This window comes from Myotis myotis, unplaced genomic scaffold (genome assembly GCF_014108235.1).
Source record: "Myotis myotis isolate mMyoMyo1 unplaced genomic scaffold, mMyoMyo1.p scaffold_m19_p_13, whole genome shotgun sequence".
Classification (NCBI taxonomy): domain Eukaryota; kingdom Metazoa; phylum Chordata; class Mammalia; order Chiroptera; family Vespertilionidae; genus Myotis; species Myotis myotis.
Genome location: NW_023416317.1, coordinates 17,994,505 through 18,016,537, shown reverse-complemented (window position 1 = coordinate 18,016,537; position 22,033 = coordinate 17,994,505). Strand labels below are relative to the sequence as shown.

At 39.9% G+C, this 22,033-nt stretch overlaps 1 protein-coding gene across 11 annotated transcripts in view; it reads right to left on the bottom strand.

Annotated features, from left to right (window-relative positions):
- Positions 1-22,033, bottom strand: part of SFMBT1 (Scm like with four mbt domains 1) — a 105,060-nt gene that overhangs the window by 15,309 nt on the left and 67,718 nt on the right. For 8 of the 11 annotated variants that reach the window (XM_036331925.1, XM_036331923.1, XM_036331924.1 and 5 more), the window contains 10 exons: positions 21,557-21,645; positions 18,501-18,747; positions 17,718-17,812; positions 16,899-17,000; positions 14,999-15,149; positions 12,622-12,704; positions 7,173-7,299; positions 6,101-6,217; positions 3,536-3,578; positions 1,994-2,058 (listed from right to left, as the gene is read on the bottom strand). In XM_036331925.1, the coding sequence (XP_036187818.1) occupies positions 1,994-2,058; positions 3,536-3,578; positions 6,101-6,217; positions 7,173-7,299; positions 12,622-12,704; positions 14,999-15,149; positions 16,899-17,000; positions 17,718-17,812; positions 18,501-18,747; positions 21,557-21,645 (1,119 nt within the window). Of the gene's footprint in view, positions 1-1,993; positions 2,059-3,535; positions 3,579-6,100; positions 6,218-7,172; positions 7,300-12,621; positions 12,705-14,998; positions 15,150-16,898; positions 17,001-17,717; positions 17,813-18,500; positions 18,748-19,824; positions 19,914-21,556; positions 21,646-22,033 lie in introns of those variants that run through there. The other 3 variants (XM_036331926.1, XM_036331929.1, XM_036331933.1) reach the window with 2 other exon arrangements.

The window sequence follows — 22,033 nt, the reverse complement described above, 5'->3', positions numbered from 1 at the left end:
ATTTTATTTTTATTTTACTTTTCAATTACAGTTGGCATACAATATAATATTAGTTTCAGGTATACAACACAGTGATTAGACATTTATATAACCTACAAGGCAATCACCTTGATAAGTCAAGTATCCAAATGACAACATGCATAGTTATTACAATATTACTATCATTTTTTTCTTGTAATAAGTTATTTTTTAATTTATTGTCTAAAGTTTTATATATGTCTCCTATTTCCCTGATTGACCTCCCTCCCCCAGCCATTCCCACCCCGGGCAAGCCCCCACTGCCCCAGCATCTGTGTTCATTGGTTATGCTAATATGCATGCATACAAGTCCTTTGGTTGCTCTCTAACCCTGCCCCCTCCTCCCCCCATTTGTCTCTGGATCTATTCTTTTTTTTTCTTTTCCTACTAGGAAGTACTTTTTTTACTTAGGGAAAAAAAAAATTTCCAGGCATGAACAGTTGACATTTCAATAACAAAGTACTGGTTGAGAGAGGTTTCAAGGTTCAACCATTTTTATATACGAATACTGTACTGCAATACAGTATTTTTAAAAAATCCCCTCATAGTGGTTGGCAACCCAGCAACTGAATGTAAAACATTCAAAGACACTAAAACACCTTCATTTTATATCAAACAGCAAGAAGCTCTTCTGATGGACGCTGTTAGCCAACATGAGGAAGGGAGCTGTGTGTGCACTGCCCACTGTCGACAGGACCCTGCAGCACATAATGCTCCTAAGAATGCAGTCTTGGCGCATGGGTCAGTATGTTGGTGTCCACTTCTGCATCTGAATTCTACCACCCAGATCCCCCTTTCGGGATTAAGGCACTTCCGCTCCCTGCCGCTGGGGATGTTGACAGTTTATAACTCTGGGCTGTAAGACCCCACCCTTTGTGAGGCGGACAGGGAGCAGCAGCCTGTTTCCAGGAACTGCCTCACTCAGGAACGAGTCTGAGTGGCTATAGTAGCGTCAAGGCTCCCCGTGGGACTGGAATTCTGTTACTCCGAATGTGGCTCAACTTCTCCCTCTGCCCAGTCCTGCTTCCTTTACCCCTCCAAGGAGTTGTTCCCAGAAGTACTCCCCAACAAAACTCCTTCATATAAGTATCAGTCTCAGACTCTTTTTCCAAGGTGACCTGACCTATCACAAACCCCAAACTTGACTGTGGTCACGTGGGAGATATTAATGTCTTAATTCTGTAGTTTCCGTAGGCATAGTAATACATCAAAAATGAGTTACACAGCCCTGATCCTCCATGTATAAATGATATAATGAAAAGGCAGTGGGTAGAAGAGACCAAAAAAATGCAGGTTTTGAACTTGAGAAAGATCTGAGTTTCATTTCTGACCCTTCTACTCATAAACTGAATGATCTCTCTAAGCTTTGGTTTCTTTTCTTTTCTAGGCATTTACTAACTATCATCCAGGTGCCCAACCTGTGCTAGAAGACACACAGCCAAGATGCTAAGCATAATACAACCAGCAAAGGGGGAGGCAAGAGCAGTTCCGGGAGAGATTGTTGGCCTCCAAAAAGAGCCTTGTCTCATTGATCAGGTATCGCCTCTGGGACAACCTGTTTTTCCAGTGCTTTATTTTTTTAATTGTGAAATATATATATGAAAGAGCACTGCCTGGAAAGCCTGTTTCTTTATCTAAACTCGGGGATAATAATATTGACCTCTGGAGCCCTTGGCACCCAGTAAGCGATCAGTCTTAAGACTCCTTTCCCAAGGTGACCTGACCTATCACAAACCCAAACTTGACTGTAGTCATGTGGGAGATATTAATGTCTTCATTCTGTAGACACTGTAAATGAACGAAGATGTCAGCCCAAAGATCATTGTTAATAAGTACATCTTGAGACAAACATCACAATTCAGAGATCCCTCTGAAGCTACATTGTGTAAACCAAATGTATTGTTTATTTTTAGATACCGTCCATTAAAGAAACTACAGGTCCTCCTTCCCTACGGCTGCAGGCACTCAATCCTACCCGAGTCTGTGGAGTTCAGCTCCCGACTCTTCAGGCCCTCATGGACAGTCCTCGAGGATGGCATTCTGAGTCAAGAAAACACAACAAGATAGTAAGATAATCCGTAAAGTCAGTAAAGTGTGAGGGTTAGTTTCCTTCAAATCTAAGAAGAAAGCAAAGGTGGCAGACAGCGAAATCTGTGATAGAAGGTGCTTCCTTGATCTTTCTTTTTTTAAAATGGCAACTGTACACAGCCTAGGGAGCCAACAGTCTATAGCCCGAGGATACTGCACGTTCAAACAAACTCCCATTCACATTAGCAACAGTTACAGAATTCCTTCTAGGATTCTAAAAACGCAAGTAGACTATTGTTTTTCATTGTCAAAGAACAGAAACATTTTTAATATAGAGTCTGTTTTCTTCTTCCATCAGTTTAAAAATTAAAGACAAATTATATTATTTAAAAAGAGAATTATTGTATTTGCAGCAATCACTGAAAAAGACTAATTTATCTTCTTAGAATACTTCCTGACTAAAACTTTGGATCAGTCTTGACAACTAAGTCAAGGAAAAATCCAAGGCCAGGTTTTTGTCACTGCTATTACTACCTAGATTAGAATTCTGTGGCCTCCTACTTCTAAGGTCAGTTTTATTACTCACATAGCCACAAAAGCAGATATAAATTATATAGAATTTGTTATAACCAGAATCTTGTCCCTTTAAAATCCATGTCAAAGACCTAATCCTCAATGTGACTGTATTTGGAGACAAGGCTTTTAGGAGGTAAAAAGGGTCGGGCTCTAACCCAACAGGATTGGTGGCCTTGAGAGAAGAGGAAGAGAGAAGGCTCTCCTTCCCGCCCATCCTTTCCACGTGAAGACACCGTGGTAAGTCTGCCAGCGAGGAAGAGAGTCCTGACCAGGAACCAACCTGATCTCGGACTCCCCACTGCAGAACTGTGAGAAGTAAACGTGTTGTCCAAGCCACCCAGTCTGTGGCATTTTGTTAGGGTGGCCTGAGCAAACTAACACAAAACTGAAAACCCAGTATTTAAAAACACACGGGCACACGCAGAAACCCTTGCATCTTTAAGGCAACACTAACCAGCCGCTTCTCTAAAGCTGCGTAGGAAGATGTGCTGCGGAGAACCTCCTGGCGGGACACACAGACACTCCTTCCATACGCCTCTCCCTTCGGCTGTCCTCAGGATCCACTGTTTCACTGTCACGAATCATGTCCTACTTTACAATTTTTGATCTTCTTTAATAAATGCCAGCATGGAGACTCTATTCTCTCTCTTATTCAAATGCCTCCCAGCTCTCAAAGCCAAAGAAAACTCAATTTGGGGAACATCTTGAGAGTGGATTTTACCCTTCTGTATACAATGTCATTTTAAGAAATGTATAAACTGTAAGGAGAAGTATGTAAATTATCAAAAGCTGAATTAAAGGATTATGCTTCCATCTGAGAAACTAACATGTGAGGAGATATACTCTTAATTATTTCTTTTTCTATTCTAACTTTCTAATATCAACTGTTCAAACATACTATTATATTACTTACTGTTTTTCAGGCTGAACCACTGCAATTTTCCTTTGTTTGTGTACTGTAAGAAGAAAATAATGTGTATGTCAAGAAAAAATAAAAGACAGAGGAAAACTTATATATGTATTAACATAACATTAGCATATTTGAACCCTGTATGTATATATAACTAGCAAGTGCTATAAATAAGTGCTGATATGTCTGAATATCTAGACTAAAGCACAGTTTCTGGGTCTTTAAACAAAGACCAAAAATAATATTTTCAAGGCTCCCTGGGTCAATCAACTCCCATGAATATTTTTTTTAATTAAATCTTTATTGTTCAGATTATTACATTTGTTCCTCTTTTTTCCCCCCCATAACTCCCCTCCTCCCAGTTCCCGCCCCACCCTCCGCCCTCACTCCCCACCCATGAATATTTTTTAAACAGGAATAGATATTCAAAATAAAAACTAGTTTTGACAAGGGTGCCAACACACACAGTATGGAAAGTAGTCTTTTCAACCAGTGGTGCTGGGAAAACCGAATATCCACATTAATGAAGTTGGACCTTTACCTTACACCACATATAAAAAGTAACTCCACATGGATCAAAGACCTAAACTTCAGAGGTAAAACTATAACACTCTTAGAAGAAAACATAGAGGGGGATATTCATGTCATTGATTTGGCAGTGATTTCTTGGTTATGACAACAGAAGCACAGGCAGCAAAAGAAAAAATAAGTTGCACTACATCAAAATTAAAAAGTTTTGTGCACCAAAGGACACTATCAAGAGAAGTAAAGGCAACCCACAAAATGGGAGAAAATATTTGCAAGTAATATTTCTGATAAAGAATATCTAGAATATGTAACAAAATCCTACAACTCAACAATAAAAAAAATTAAAAATGGACAAATGATTTGAACAAACATTTCTCCAAAGAAGATACACTAATGACCAATAAGCACATGAGAAAATGCTCCACATAACTAGTCATTAGGGAAAGGCAAATCGAGACCACAGTTAAGATGCCATCGCACATCTACCAGGATGGCTATTATAAATAGCAAACAAGAAACCTGCAGAAAATACGTGTTGGGAGAATATGAAGAGTGGAACCCTCACACGTTGCTGTAAATGTAAATGGTGCAGCTGCGTTGGAAAACAGTCTGTCAGTGTTACACACAGAGTGCTACACTCAAGTGGAATGGAAACCTAAGTCCACATAAAAATCTGTGAAAAATGGTCATTATTCATAATCGCTTAAAGAATGAAAACAATCCAAATGTCTATCAACTGATGCATGAGTAAACAAAATGTGGTACAACAATGGAGTATTATTCACAAATATAAACAAATGAAAAAAAACACATACTAAAACATGAATAAACTCTGAAAACATACTAAAAGGAGCAGTCACAAAAAGACCATATAGTGTACGATTTCATTCACAGGAACCGTCCAGAACAGGCAAATCTATAGAGATGGGAGTTAGATTAGTGTGGGCTAGGGCTGCAGGGCAGGAGGCAAAGAGGTGATTGCTAAGGAGTGTGGTTTTCTTTTGAGATGATGAAATGTTCTCAGATTGACTGTGGTGACAGTGGCAAAACTCTGTGAATATACTAAAAACCACTGAACTGTATACAGTTAAGTCCTCACTTAACATCTTCAATAAATTCTATGACTTCAAGCAAAACGACATATAGCAAAACCAATTTTACCATAGGCTATCAGGGGTCCTCAAACTACGGCCCTCGGGCCACATGCAGCTCGCCGAAAACATTTGTTTTTTTACTTCAAAATAGATATGTGCAGTGTGCATAGGAATTTGTTCATAGTTTTTTTTTTAAACTATAGTCCGGCCTTCCAATGGTCTGAGGGACAGTGAACTGGCTAATGGATGGGGACAACTGATATAAACAAGAGTTAAGTTCCTATGGCAGCTCATCAATGTTGTAATGAAATGATGTTGAACAAACCACGTTATTTGAGGACCTGCTATACTTTAAAAGAGCAAATGTTATGTTATATAAATGGTATCTCAATAAAGCGCTTTTAAAAGGGGGTGGGGAGTGGGACACTTTAGCATCAGGTCACAGAAATACTCCGGCTTCCATCTTGCTCAACCTCTCTTACTCTCTCACTTGTTGGCTGATTGAACCCTACTGCCACGCTGTGAACTCCCCTAGAAAGAGGGCCACCTGGCAAGAAACTGAGGAAAACCTCCCACCAACAGCCAGCAAGAAACGGAGGTCCTCGGTCCAACAGTCCACGAGGAATGAGTTGCCAACACTCCTCTGTGTCAACTTGGGAGCAGGTCCTCCCCGCGTCGGGCCTGCGGTGACTGCGGCCCTGGCTGGCACCTGGATTGCAGCCGTGAGAGACGGACCCGGAGGACCGCTAAGCTGTGCCCAGATTCCTGACCCACAGAAACAGTAAGGTGATAAACGTTTGTTACAATAAACAATTTCTTATACGTGAACAGATAACCAGAATATCATTTTGTTTTTCTCTGAAATGTCCAGATTCATCCTAACTGGTAGCAGCCACACAACAGATTATTTACCAACCAACCCTCTGGCCCAGAAAAAGGCAGGTACCTCGTGCTCGACGAGGAGTGCTGAGGGGATGGCCATTGGTTTCACACCAGCCCAAAGGAAATATATCCATGGAGTCCACACTCACTATACATTCAGGTATAGGCTTCTTAGAACCTGCTTAGATTAAAAAAAAAAAAAAAATGTTTAGGCCACTGAATACCCTTTTTAGACAATCAGAAGTCATACTTTTTCACATGTGACAAACATTAAGAAAAACAGTTAACCTCATGCATAGCTATATAAAGACCTAAATGGGTGGTGAATATATAGGTGACCCTTAGAGAATAGCAAATAAGAAACTGAAACTACCAGCAGTATCATTCAGATGGCTGACAAATATCAGTCAACCTCCATGAGATAATTGGAAAATGGCAAAAGTGACAATTATATTCAACATCAGTTGTGGCACAAGGGGACAAGCCAAAGGTAGATCAGTGAATTCGAATCAGGAAGTGGCGTAGGTAAATTGCTCAGCTGGGGTTAAAAAATAAAGTTTATATTCAATACTGTCCTTGATATCTGTATCAAATGCCAATTCTACAAACTGGAAACGAAGTACTGAGTCTATTTGGCAGCCGAATAAAAACGAAACCCAGGCCACACACAGTAACTGCAGAGCTGAGTACGTGCCCTGTGCTTCTGTCTACAAACCTGTCCAACTGTTGACTATTACTTTGAGTATAATATATCTCTTTTATTTTACATATTTTTTGGTTCTAATGGATGGGGACAACCAAAATATTATCTCTTGAATGAGTTAGTTGTTAATGCCCGTGCCCATATATTTTGGTCAAATCAAAATATATGCTATTTGATTTATTCTTTTCCCTTCAAGAAAACATGGGACTCGGTAGTAAAAGCTTTTTATTTACATTCATTTCCTAAAATGTGAAAGTCAAGAACAAGAAAAGAATCCTGTTCTCACATTAGGATCTCACATTATAAATTAGAAGTCTCTGAACAAGAGTCCTCTTCAGCTAATCGATTAAGTTTAACAAACAGCGCTACAGGGGTGAACAGAAAAAGCGGAGAAGAGCGGCCCCAGAAGGCTTCTCGGGGCCCTGGCACTCACCCTCCAGCTGGAGCCACAGGTAGGAGCCGCGCACAGCGCTGACGGTGGCCACGCACACCTCCTCGGGGAGAAGGGGGTTCACCGCCTCGAGCTTCATGTGCTCCTTAAATTCGTGCTCAGAAATCGACTGGAAGGTAAGTCCAAAACATACTAAATATTAACTCATGAGCTAAGCTGAGAGACCACTGACAGTTAATCCTAGAGCAGCGGTTCTCAACCTGTGGGTCGCGACCCCTTTGGTGGTCGAACGACCCTTTCACAGGGGTCGCCTAAGACCATCCTGCATATGATATTTACATTACGATTCATAACAGCAGCAACATTACAGTGATGAAGTAGCAACGAAAATAATTTTATGGTTGGGTCACAACACGAGGAACTGTATTTAAAGGGCCAGAAGGTTGAGAACCACTGTCCTAGAGTAATACTTTAAGGCTATAAGTGTCTTTTGCTTTGTTTTGTTTCTTCATGAAGTAACGGGAAAATGTCTTTCCTTTTGGGGTTGTAGGCAGTCTCTGAAGTCAGATATACCTGCATTGTTGCTACCTTTGTGACCTTGCTCAAGTTTCATAACTTCTTTTGACTCAGTTTCCTCTTATGTCAGATGAAATTGAGAACACCCATCTCCTGGGTCAGTATGATGCTTCCATAAAATAAAATATCTAAGCTCTGTGCCCGAATCAAATGGCTTCTCACCGCTACTGGTTCGCTGATCCTCCCATAAAGGGCCCCATCGTACAATAAACTGTCTGGTTCCTTCCACTCTGTGTGTCATAAAAGGCAGTCGGGATGAACAATGCTTATGAATAAAGGGAAAGGGTCATCTCAAATGTATGTCTTAAAAATGTGCAGCTTCTGGGTCAAAATAAAGAACTTAACTGTATTTGATTGTTTTATCTCTTTTGACAACTCACTAACATCAAAGTGGTTTTGTTGTTGTTGTTTTTAAAGACATAAACCTGCTAGGATAAACGTGAAAGGAGACAACATTCTATAAGCTAAAATTCAGAATAGGGTCTAGAACAGGGGTGGACAAACTTTTTGACTCGAGGGCCACAGTGGGTTCTTAAACTGGACCGGAGGGCCGGAACAAAAGCATGGATGGAGTGTTTGTGTGAACTAATACATGTTAACACTGCTGCTGGTGAAGGAGCGGAGGGGAGAGCAAGAGAACCCTCCGCTCTTTCGGCTCCGCGGGCCGGACAGAACAGCCGAAGGGGCCGGATCCGGCCCGCGGGCCGTAGTTTGCCCACGGCTGGTCTAGAACCAACTCAGCAGATTAAAGACAAGTAAATCTAAGCTGACAGTGAAGAAAGCTAAGAATTGGCAGCAGCAGGTAGGGAGCAAGTAGAGTTGGAAGAGAAATAGTTAAAACAAAAAGATTTGTTGTTGAACTTTAGGTCATGCCCTCAGCTCCTCCACTCCACAGCTCAGGACAACTGTCTCTTCCCCTCCCCTACATAAGATGAAATTTACCCTCCAGAGAGGGTAACACACAAGACCCCTGGCAGGAGGACACGGGAACTGTTGAAGGAATGCATGCAGTGTCCAAAACATGGTTTGCATATGGAATGTGAGACCCAGCCCTTGCTTCTACTCTCCAGGCAAGGGACTAGAAGAGACTTCTTATGATAAGCCAGTGATGGCGAACCTTTTGAGCTCGGCGTGTCAGCATTTTGAAAAACCCTAACTTCACTCTGGTGCCGTGTCACATATAGAAATTTTTTGATCTTTGCAACCATAGTAAAACAAAGACTTATATTTTTGATATTTATTTTATATATTTAAATGTCATTTAACAAAGAAAAATCAACCAAAAAAATGAGTTCGCTTGTCACCTCTGACACGCGTGTCATAGGTTTGCCATCACTGTGATAAGCCCAAGAAGACACACATAAAAATATGGACTAGGTGTCCCCAACAAATGACCAGCCAGATCCACCCTATATGGAAGTTCAAGGTTGACAAGCCCCACCAACGCTCTCAGAGCTTCAATCAGCTTTTTCTTTTAGTCTCCCATTCTTAAATATAAGTAACCAACCAAGAATAACAAGACATCTAAAGATAAGAAAGCTAGAGACCAAGACAGACAAAGCAAGCAATTTGGAAAAAACAGATTAAGTGAGAAGAAAACTTCCCAAAACGAAGGGATAATTAACATCCTCTGACAAGAAAAACTATTGTGCCCGGCCATTGTGGCTCCATGGTTGAGCACTGAACTATGAACAAGAAGGTCACAGTTCGATTCCAGGTCAGGGCACATGCCTGGGTTGCAGGCTTGATCCCCAGTAGGGGGCATGCCACAGGCAGCCAATCAATGATTCTCTCTTACCACTGATGTTTCTCTCTCTCTCTCCCTCCCTCTTTGAAATCAATAAATTAAAAAAAGAAAAACTATTGCATCCTTAAAACAAGAATAATATGTTTATTAAAACCAAAATACTCAGAACAGAAATAGTTCTGGATATCAAAACTATGATATTAAAAATTGAAAACTCAAAAAAAGGTATGAAAGCCCTGACCAGGTCACTCAGTTGGTTAGAGCATCAACCCGATAACACCAAGTTTTTGGGTTTGATCTCTGGTCAGGGCACATCAAATCAATGTCTGTCTCTCTCTCTCTCTCTCTCTCTCTCTCTCTCTCTCTCAAAATTAATTAATAATAAAAAGAAGGGTTGAAAGATAAAGTTTAAGAAATCTTCCAGCAAGCAAAGCAAAAAGACTAAGTAATGGAAATCAAGAAAAGCAGAGGTCTCATCCAGAACCCCAACATACAAATTCAAAAATCTTAGAAAAAGAAAACAGAGAAATAGAATGAAATCAAAAAAGAAATTCAAGAGAACCCCCCCACAGAGAGGCACGAATGTCCAGAGAGAAGGTGCTCACTGAAAAGCCAGCATGTGAATGAAGACAGGCCACACCATAGCTCGTCACTGTGAAACGTGGTGAGAGATTCTATAACCTTCCAGGAGGAAGTAAAAGGCAGGTCGGTCATCTATGAAAGATCAAGAAAAAGAATGGCTTTCAACTTGCCTCAAAGGTAGAGCAACACTGGAAGGTGGAAAACAACTAAGTAATATTTTAAAAACTCTTAAGTAACTTCTGACTCAAAATTCCACATTGAGCCAAACAATCAATCAAATCAGTAGAATGAAGACATTTTCAAACATGCAAAGCCTACAAAAATTTACCTCCCTTACATCACATTTCAGGAAGCTACTGAGACAGGCTCCATCAAAACCAGGGAGTAAACCAAGAAAGAGGAGGCCACAAGCTACACAAAACAGAAAGGGGAGAGTCAATTCCTTGGGTGGCACTGAAGGGCAGTTTCCAGGATTAAAACTGTACTGCAAGCCTAGAGAGCAGCCCATCCAGGGAGAGAGAACAGAGGTTGCTAGGAGGGATATCTCTAAGAAAAATATTAGATAAGACAGATTTCCTATATCGGGGTGTCAGAATGGCCAAGTACATGAGGAAAAGAAAACACAGCTAGAGAACATATTATATTTGAACCCCTCTACCCTAAAGCAACAGCAGCAGCAGCAACAACAAAACCCCTTAACTAGGAAGAAAATACCCAGGTCTAGCTGGACCGAGGAGACTCTGGACAATGGTACGGGGCACTGTGTGAGATTTGGCTCCAAACATGAACTATGACCCAGGCACGGGCCCTGTGCTTGTGTTCTGTACAATCATCATCTCACTCAGGGCCCATTTACCAGGTGGGTGGAGCCAAAGCAACATATGCTAATGGGGGAACTTCAGACACCTGCAAAAGTATCTGGTTACATATTACATTCAAATTGTTTCAAAGTAACAAAGTTGTCATTTTACTGAAAATCAGAGTTTATGTTAGGCGTAGTTCATGCAAGAAAAAACTCGAGAGAACACTTGGTTGACCAAAGGAAAAGCCTTACCAAAAGATAAATAAATGAATGCATATTTATAACATCTTAGATTAAAAGACACTTCATCAAAAAAATGATTCCCTGATTTATCTGACTTTCAATTAACCCACTAATTATCTGTCTGACAGAGTCAGATAAGGGAACATCTGCATATATTATTCATCTTTCCCATCTCTCAAATAAATTGTTTCATAAAGTGGGGGAATGACAGATTTCCTAATGTGATTGCCTTTGTGGAAATAGTTATGGCAGGCTACTGGAAGGTGTGGGAAAAACTAGCAATAAAACAAAGAAAATTAAGCTATGAAAAACAAGGCAATTAAAAAAGGAACCAATCATAAAATATTGCAGTACTAAGCTATGAATAATATCAGCATGCATGTGATAAGATACTTAATTCAGAGTTAACCAAAAATTATACTATAACTCTACTAGAAAGAAGAGGTGGGGGTAAGACAGAGGAGAAAGGTAATATAAAATAGCTAAGTGTTCATTTACCATAATATAGAACCAACAGACATATTTGAAATGAATGATTCAAAAAACAGCATGTTATTTTGGAAATGAGAAGGGTAAATACCAGAACAAGTGTAGGAAGAGTAGAAGTGACTGCTGTCGGAAGGGAGAGTGGAAAGGGACAGGACAGAGAACTGTTGTTGTTTTTTGTTTTCTTATTTTTTAAAAAATATATTTTATTGATTTTTTTACAGAGAGGAAGGGAGAGGGATAGAGAGTTAGAAACATTGATCAGCTGCCTCCTGCACACCCCCTACTGGGGATGTGCCTGCAACCAAGGTACATGCCCTTGACCGGAATCAAACCTGGGACCCTTCAGTCCGCAGGCCGACGCTCTATCCACTGAGCCAAACTGGTTAGGCTGAGAACTGTTGTTTTATGTTCTAAGCTTTTTACTGCTGTTTGGGTTTGTAAGCCATGTGCATGGTTTTATTTTGATAAATAAATTATTTATTATTATGTTAAAAATATAATAATTTTGCTGAAACCGGTTTGGCTCAGTGGATAGAGCATCGGCCTGCGGACTGAAAGGTCCCAGGTTCGATTCCAGTCAAGGGCATGTACCTGGGTTGCGGCACATCCCCAGTAGGAGATGTGCAGGAGGCAGCTGATTGATGTTTCTCTCTCATCGATGTTTCTAACTCTCTATCTCTCTCCCTTCTTCTCTGTAAAAAATCAATAAAATATATTTTAAAATATATATATATAATAATTTTGATAGAGTAGTTTTAAATAAGTTTAACAATTTTTTCCACTTAATATTTTTTCATATTATTGAACCATCAAAAATCATTATGAACTACAATTTTAAATTCATATTTCAGTTAATAAAAAATAAAACTGATAAACTTTAAATAATTAACAAATTAGCTTCTGCAGTGAATGGATTTTTCCTTGGACCATTTGATTACAATCAACAAGATGCTTATTGGGGTTGAGTGGGAGGGTTGACTTCAGAGTACTCATCACAAAAAGCACAGGCAGCAGTGGCTGCGAGGGGTCGAGAGGTCGGTCCGGGTTCTCACCTCAGGGAAGCACCTCTGGGGAGCAGCTTCAGCACCACACTGTTTGAGGTAGTCGGCCCAATCAAAGTCCTGGCCAGGGTAGCCTAGGTAGAGACAAGAGAACAATGCCAGTCGGAGAAGATAAATATCACATGATCTCACTCATTTGTGAAATATAATGAACAACATAAACTGATGAACAAAAACAGATACAAAGACAGAGAAGCATTGAACAGACTGTCAAACCTCAGAGGAAAGGCAGGGGAGGGCCTGGGGAGGTAAGAGATCAACCAAAGGACTTGAATGCATGCATACAAGCATAACCAATGGACATGGACACTGGGGCGGTAGGGGCATGTCCTGGGGGGTGGGCGTGGCCGGGGAAGGGTTGATGAGGGAGAAAGGAGACATATATAATACTTTAAATAATAATTACAAACAAACAAACAAACAAACAAAAACAATGATTCACATCACAAAAGCATGCCTGGCTTTATTGCTCTGCCAAATGTGCACCCGCAACTTCTAATTTTGCTAATTTGGGGACTCTAATCATTCTAGAGACAGGGGTAAAAACACTTTATAAATCCAAAGCATTGTTTGTTTATTTAATAAAACAGAGCAAATGTAGTCAAACTACATGACAATATAATTCTTTGGATAAATTTTTAATTTCAAATGAGGCTTTTATTTTGAGCAATATTTTATATAATTATTGGCAATTTACAAAAAAATTTAAGACAGTTATAACTGGATTTGATTTGTACCAATAAATCCAATCTTATCATCAATCCTATTATGACTTAGGCTCTAAAGGAGACAGCAGTACTATGTAATCAGCTAAGACTTTTTTCTTTCATAAAGCTGTTTCCTTAAACATATCTTAGCTCCTACGAATATGATGTTCTTGACTATGATTCATGCCCTACAGAATTTCAATGCTCTTATAACCTGAATCATGATTTCATTTTAGAAAACAAGTTGAACTTGCCTCTCCACTTAAATCTACCAGGTTCTGGGTAGAAGTCTCTGCGTCTGTGTGCAAGGAGCTGGGCTGCGCCTGCTGTGTCTGAGGCCTCTAGGCTCTGCAGAGCTCACAGGTACAAAGCAAGCTACTCAAGACTATGCCAATCCTACAGCCAAACAGCCCCTGCAATCGCTTCTGCCCAACTGAGATTGGTATCATGTTCTACCTCTGCCTCCACCTCAATTCCTCACAGTAAATTATCTGCATTTTCAATGAAATATTCCACTACTTTCCTTCTATTTACAAAGACAGTTGAGTTGTCTATAACAGTGCTGAAAGCCCAATAGCTTTAATCAGGGGTTCTCCTTTTCACGAAAATCAGCAGGCAGGATAAAGAACTTGGGATGCACAGAGCCTTCCTGAAAAACAAGAACTTGCTCTTGCAAATGTGCTCCTCACCCCATCCCTCCAGGCAGGCTCTCCCATTCTGTCCACTGACGAAGGAGGACCTGGGAGGCTCTGTTACTGTTCTCCCTCTTGCTCCTTGAAGAAATGGGTTGTACCCCCTAATGACAAGCCCTATGTCTGGTTCATAGCAAACATTCCATAATGTTTGCTGGATGAAAGAAAACTGAAGGGAAGGCAAAAGCTCTGAGCTTATGACTCCTGCTCGCACACAGGGCTCTCCCAGCCCCATGCTCGAGCAGTCAGCATTTAGCTGGCCTTCACCAGAAGCCTACTAAAAAAGGATGCAGTCTGCCAACAAATCTCGTTTGCTGATAGAAAAGTCAGAAAAATGTCTGACACTTCCAGATATTCCAAGTTAAAAAATATTAAAAATTTCATTCAAGCTCAATGAAGTCATATTTATAAGTGTTGATTAAAGGGTCAAAGATTGTATTTTGCAAAGCTGCAAACACCAGAACATGAGCTGCTACCTTCCTATCCACTACCCCTCTACGTCCTACTCTTGACCATAAACCTCTCTCTGTATCTGAACAGTCTCCCTCTAAGATAAGGCCCAGACACCTAAAACTCACCAATAATCTACCTCCGAGCTCTGGCCCTCACATCTCTTCTCATAAATCAGCTCTCAACATCCACTGCACAAACTATCCCCACCCTTCTGTGACCTCCCAACAGAAACAAGATGGAAGGAACTAAGGAAGCACATGGAACCCCAGGTTGTCATGAAGATGCATTTGTCAAGGTAGGACAGAACAGACTTCATTTAGAGCTTAACAATAACTTTCAAGAATGTAAATATATGGATCCTAGGCCTTCACTTATACTTGTCCTGGGCTCCAAAATGTTAAGGAGAGGCTGGGGCACGAAGAGAGAAAGGGACAAGAGATCCAGGTAACGTATCTGATAAATCTCATTTCAAAGGAAAGTTCCTGATAACCAATTCAGAACAGAACGAATGAATACCAGGAGGGGGTGTGATGTGTAAACCATTCTTCAGACTCCACTGCACAGGGAAAATACCAGGACTGTCAACATGACACACAAAGGATCGCCTTGCATGATTCTCTGGTCGCAAATCATCCATTTCCACCAGAAAGTACTTCTCGTCAAAAACCTGTACATACAATTGATAAAATAAATGAATAGTTTTATGTATATGTGCCCATGCACGCGTGCATGTGCATGCACACATGTGTACACGTACACACACACACACTGTCACACACACAAACATACACATGTCATTTCCTTGGCACAACTGAACATGTTACAAAAGTTTATAGCTATGCCCTGGCCAGGTGGCTCAGTTGGTTGGAGCATTGTCCCATACACCAAAAAGGTTGCATGCTCAATCCTGGTCGGGTGCATACAGAAGGCAACAGTTTGATGTTTCTCTCTCTCTCTCTAAAAATCAATGAAAACATGTGCTTGGATGTGATTAAAAAAAAAGTTCTTAACTACAATGGGTATTAATACTACTACTTACACACTCAATAAATGTTTTCTGTGTCAGACACTATTTTAATTGAATGCTTTAATTAATCAGTTGTAATCTTCCTAACAATCTAACGAGGTAGGCACTATTATCAACTCCATTTTGCAGATAAAGAAACTAAGTTTAAAAACAGGTTAAGCCATGTGTCTCAGTAGTTAGAGCATTAGCCGGCACACCAAAGGGTCGAGGGTTCGATTCCTGGTCAAAGGCACATATCTGGGTTGCAGGTTTGTTCCCTGGCCCCAGTTAGGAAGCATGCGGCAGGCAACCAATTGATGTCTCTCTCCCACATTGATGTTTCTCTTTCTCTCTCTCTCTCTCTCTCTCTCTCTCTCTCTCTCTCTCTCTCTCACTTTCTCCCTTGCTTCCTTTGCCCCCTCTCTAAAAATTAATGGAAAAAATATCCTCAGATGAGAAGTAAAAAATAAATAAATAAAACTCAAAAAATAAAAAAAGAGGTTAAATAACTTGCCCCGTGTTACATAGCCAGGAGCAAGCAGGAACTAGCAGAACCTGGATTCAAATCTAAGTATTATGGTTCCAAACAAAATTTAGTTTAGGCTTACTGAGGAGTCAACTGGACCAGTATATTTGATTTTCAGATCCTAGCCTAGTTTCAAATGCCGAAGAGGCTGTATGAACCTCCTCTGGCTCCTCACCACCCCACAGCCTTCAGACTCTAGTTACGGTCTTCTGACATCATTGCAGGGTCAGAATTCCTCCCCATTCTAAGAATGATTCTTTTTCCAAGGCAAAGAAACTTTCAATCTTACCAAATTGGATGACTCAGCATCAAAGCAACTATTCCTCTAGTTGTGCACGACTTTTGGTTCTACTTTCAGTAAATGGGGTTTTTCAACTGAAATTCTCTCCTTTATGCCTCAGTTCTAGTAACCGAGTAACTGGGCCTTGACACCTGCCCAGTTCTTGTGGCTACTCCTAACAAGAGCCTTACTTTTGTCAGTCTTCCAAAAGATTAAAGTCGGAACCTAGAATCCATGGTTGGGCAATCCAACTGGCAGATCCCGTGATACTAATCACCTGCTGCCCATACATCTCCTGCACCTGGCTGGACACCAGTGACACTGCTGCCTCCAGGCTTTTCAGGTACCACGGCTCACCTGCCGGCTGACTCTCCTCTACTACAGGCAGGCCTGCCCGCCCCCCCCCCCAAACAAACATGCCCCTCTACTCTGGTGCCTGCGCTTTGGTTGGTTGGGGCAACCAATCTCCAAAGAAGGAAGAGGCCATAGAGAACTGGAAAGTACAATGGGTTGGATTAGGAGAGCCTGAAACCAAAATACTACTAATTTCCTAACCCAGTCACCCTGACAGGAATTCTTACCAAGAAAGTCGCCCCCATTTTACCTTAACAACTGTAGCAGGTGAGATCCCAAAAGGAGACCAGGGATCCACAGCTTCCAGTTTCATATTTACAGAGAATGAATGTGTACCGACCACTTGTTTGTCCTGAAATGCAAACACCAAGAGGGAATAAGAACATAGTATTTTCACATTAAGTTTATACTAATATATAACTGAATACTACCCTTAGTTAATTAAAATAACGGACCTGTCCAACTTCTGGTAAAGAACCTAATCCTATCATTTCCTTCCCTGAAAAACATTATTCAGGAATAAAACCACAGGAGGCACTCCTACTCTCTACATCTTAAACACAAAGGCTATCTGACAGAAAAACAAGTTTAGGTGATAACAAGTCAAACCTATAGAGTTAAGCGTAGGAAAAATTCCTTCACTTTGAAGGGATTAAGAAGTACAAATTACCAGTTATAAAACAGTAACAGGGATGTAGAAATCAGCATAGGAAATATAACAATAATATTATTATAACTCTGTATGGTGTTAGATGAGTACCTTATTGGGGGATCACTTTGTAAGTTACATAAATGTCTAACCACTATGTTGTATACCTGAAACTAAGGTAATATTGTGTCAGCCATAATTGGACATTTAAAAAAAAACATTTTTTAAGGGTAGAAAAAGCTCAAAATGCTCTAAGAGGTCTTTGGGAGAAAACCTAGACTATTGTTAGAAAAAGAAAAGGATGAACATCACTCCAGCTTCAAACCTCTTCCCTCCTTCGGACGCCACAGCACTCTGACTCCAGGGGTTATCTTATGCCTTGCGCCTCCCTCAGACTGTTTCACTCGTTTTTGTTCTTACCTTAAATAAGTAAGATGGTAATGGCTCTTCCTCTTCCTCTTTCACTTTGGCCAAGATCTCTTGCCACTCAGTTTCACTTTTCAGATGCCTGATGGCTTTAGTAAAACAAGACAGGTAACTTTAAATAACTACAGAATATGCGTATCAGTAACTATTGTGAAAGCATTCACACAAATAAAAAATCACTTTCCACTGGGAAAGAAAAGGATTCAAGCCCACTTATGCCATCTTCACTCAAAGAACTTACACCTTCTTCGTCTCCTCGGTTGAGAGCTTTGGGAGTAAAGTACGGTGCAAACACCTACACTGAGATCAAGGACTGCTGTAGTCCACAAAATAACATAATACAACATCCAAACTGGGGCACATAATAATAAATGCAAATGGATTTACACAGTAACTCCAGTTATAATATCTTAATCGACAATCTGCTTTGAACTCAAGATCTGTCCCACTCCGATACCTATATGAATGCTACCTAGGGAATTTTTCTTTAATTTTGGTAAGAGGTCAGTATCAGGTGAGGCAGAAATCTATGATATGCATACCTTATAGATTTCTGCCTCACCTGATACTGACCTCTTACCAAAAGCAATAAAATGAAAAGAATAATAGGTGTTTAGCTTAACTCCCTATATGTTTTTTCAATATCTCTATTATGCAAAGTAATAAAGGTTTTTATAATATGCAGAATAATGCTTTTCTCAGCCTCATAAATATTAATAAAAACATATTATAAAAATAATATAATAGTTAAAAGAAAAATGTTATATTTCTCTTTACCTAATGGAGGCTGAAGTTCATATCCTTGTTGAGCTGCCCAACCAACGTGATGAAGAAACGGATCCAAGTAATACAACCAATGTTCAAAATTGTCAGAACTTTCCAGTCCTTCATAGCGTAGCTTCAGCCTTCCCCCAATGTTTTCTACTACAGTAACAATCCAAGTGCTTAGCGTGTCCTGGAAAGCTTGACATTCCAGCCTGGAGCCTGGAGCAATGAGATCTAAAGGGTTCCTCCCGTTACGGAGCTGTAGGTAAAAAAGGAGACAATATTACATCAGAGAAGTTAACATAATATTCTAAAAAGTCAAGTTTAAATAACCTCCAACAAGCCTTTATATTTTTACCCATTCAAAATCAGTGATACTAAATTGTCTAATATCATAAAAGAACCTATAGTAGTATCTGTAGGTGATATAAAATGTTTGTCTTTAAAAAAAAATCTACCTATAATGCAATAAAACTATTCTAACAGATCTCTGCCTTGAGGATTATGTTAGATAGCTTAATCTAGTAAGGATTTTAAAAATATCATCATTAGTCTCTGATTGTTGTAAAAGCAAATACGATCATCAAAGGAAAAAAACAACAGAAGTCGAAATACCTCACAATCCCACCTTTAAAAAGAAAAACACAATAAACACTTTGGCACACACTCTCTGAGACTGCGTTTTCTACACATAAGTCTGTGTTTTTCACTCTCATTTTTTTTAATAGGAACACTGTAAACTGTTTTTCAATTTGTGTCTGTCACTTAATAAATCATAGCTATGTTTCTATAATAGCACACACAAATCTTCCTCATTGTTTTATTATTTTTAATCCTTGCTCGAGGATATTTTTCCACTGATTTTTAGAAAGAGCGGAAGAGAGAGGGAAAGACAGAGAGAAACATCAATGTGAGAGAAACACATCAATTGGTTGCCTCCTGCACAAGCCCTGACCAGGGTCTAGGCTGGAGAGGAGCCTGCAACCGACGTACTTGCCCTTGACCAGGATCAAACCCAGGACTTCAGTCTGCAGGCCAACACTCTATCTACTGAGCCAAACCGGCTAGGGCTTCCTCATTATTTTAAACGGTTTTGCTATCCAGTATTACAAATGGGCAGTGATTGATCCACTTATCTACTGATGGCATTTAGGTTGTTTCTGATGTTTTTACTCATTTCACAATGTTCTTAAGAACACAGTGCTTTCATTACACTGATAGAAAGGAAAAGTTTAAGTCTCACTCTCTAGATCTATATTAAAAGCTACAATGAAGAATAAAGAGGAATGCTAATTCCAACATTATTACATAATCAATTCTTAATATTCAAACTTACATTTTTTCTAATAAGAACTGCTCTGTGACACTTGCATATTCTTATTATGCAAATGAACATGGGAACAAGTGGAGGAAACACATTCACAGCTGAAGATAAAATGGCAGAATCAAGGTCAATGTACAGAAGAATATTTATTAATTCATTTGCTCATGATTTCATGCATTTGCTCAAATTTTACTGAGTCTTTAACATGTACCAGGTGCTAGCTAAACATAATGAAATGAGTCAGGTTAAGCAAAGCTTTCCTAGATATGACACCAAAGCACAAGCAAAAAAAAGAAAAAACAGATAAAATGGACTAGATAAAAATAAAAAATGTTTGTGCTGTAAATGATATCAAGAAAGTGAAAAGATAATCCACAGAACTGGAGATAATATTTGAAAATTATTTATCTGATCTAGACTTGCAACTAGAATTCATAAGAAACTCTTACAACTCAATAATTAAAAGACATAACCCAATTTAAAAAGGGACGCCCTGGCAAGGTGGCTCAGTTGATTGGAGAGTAATCTCCTATACCAAAAGGTTGTGGGTTCAATTCCCAGTCAGGGCACATACCTAGATTGTGGGTTCAATCCCTGGCTAGGGCACCCATGAGAGGCAACCAATATATGTTTCTTTCTCTCTCTCTCTCTCTCTCTCTCTCTCTCTCTCTCTCTCTCTCTCTCTCTCTCTCTCCCCCTCTCTCTCTTCCTTCCTCTCTCAAAAAAAAAGCAATAAAAAACATATAAATATATAAACAAACAAATTAATAATTAAAATTTTTAAAATGGGCGAAGACATTTCTCTAGAAAAAGATACACATATGGCAAATAAACACTTAAAAAGATGCTCGACATCCTCAGTCATTAGGGAAATAAGTGACTTCCCTAAATCCAAATGAGGTACTACTTTATGCTCACTAGAATAGCTATAACCAAAAAGAGAATATAAGTGCTGTCAACGATTTAGAGGAATTGGAAACTTCATACATTACATTTTGCAATTGCACAAAGTAACAAAAAATAATTTAGAAATGTCATAACCAATAAACTGATTTTTATAAAAACAAGAACTCTATGATTACTAACAAGCTCAAAACCTACAATAATGTAAAAGGACTGCTGAAAGCAAGTAGGTGGTAGAAGTACTACAGATCTACTATTGTCTTCTGACTGAAAAAAAGGGAGTCTTGCCCAGCCAGTGTGGCTCAGTGGTTGAGTGCCGACTTATGAATCAGGAGGTCATGGTTTGATGCACAATCTGGGCACATGCCAGTGGGGGACATGCAGGAGGAAGCAGATCAATGATTCTCTCTCATCAATGATGTTTCTATCTCTCTCTCCCCCTTCTCTGAAAGCAAAAACATATATATTTTTTAAAAGGGAGAGAGTCTCAAGTCACCTGGTGTGGGAGTTACAAATGCTCATCCTCAAGCACAGTCAACACCTGCTCTGTTACAGAGCGAGAGCACCAGAACACCAGCTACATAACAGCATTTGGAAAACTAGATTTTTATGTCTTAGCAACTAATTCAGAATACTTTAGGCACTGAGCAAGCCGGCAATTTGTAACCTCTGAGGATAACAAGCTTAAACCTCCCAGTACACATGCCTATGTCCTTAATAATAATGCCTATTTGTCTTGAGGGTAGTAAATGAGCAACTAATTTTAAGATTCCTTAGACAGGAAATCTCACTAAAGACTGGAAGGGTTTTCCACACTGATCCTGCAAGCGATCATACTCACGCCCTCTAGCAGCGGGACAGGAGGACTACACGCTTCCTTCAGAGTCTGCCGCAGGAACTCCTCCCAGTCAGACACCTTGTCTCTGATGCCTAGAGGAGGGAATAAAATGAGCGATTACTCATAATAGCCAGCCATGGAACACAGAGAAACGAACTAAATAGAATACACATCATTAAACCAGTGAAAATGGTGTAGAGGTCATTTTAGTATCAAAGAGTCCAACAATTACCTCTTTGAGAGCTTATGATAAAATTCGCCTGACTGACCAGCATGACTCAGTGGCTAAGTGTCGACTTATGAGCCAGGAAGCCAGGGTTTGATTCCCAGTCAGGGCACATGCCTGGATTGCAGGCTCGATCCCCAGGAGAGGATGTGTAGGAGGCAGTCAAAAAAAACCCCTCCTAGATAAAGCTACAACTGAATAGTTTAGTAGGAGTTGTATGCAAAACAAGGACAATTATCCACACAGTGCCTAGT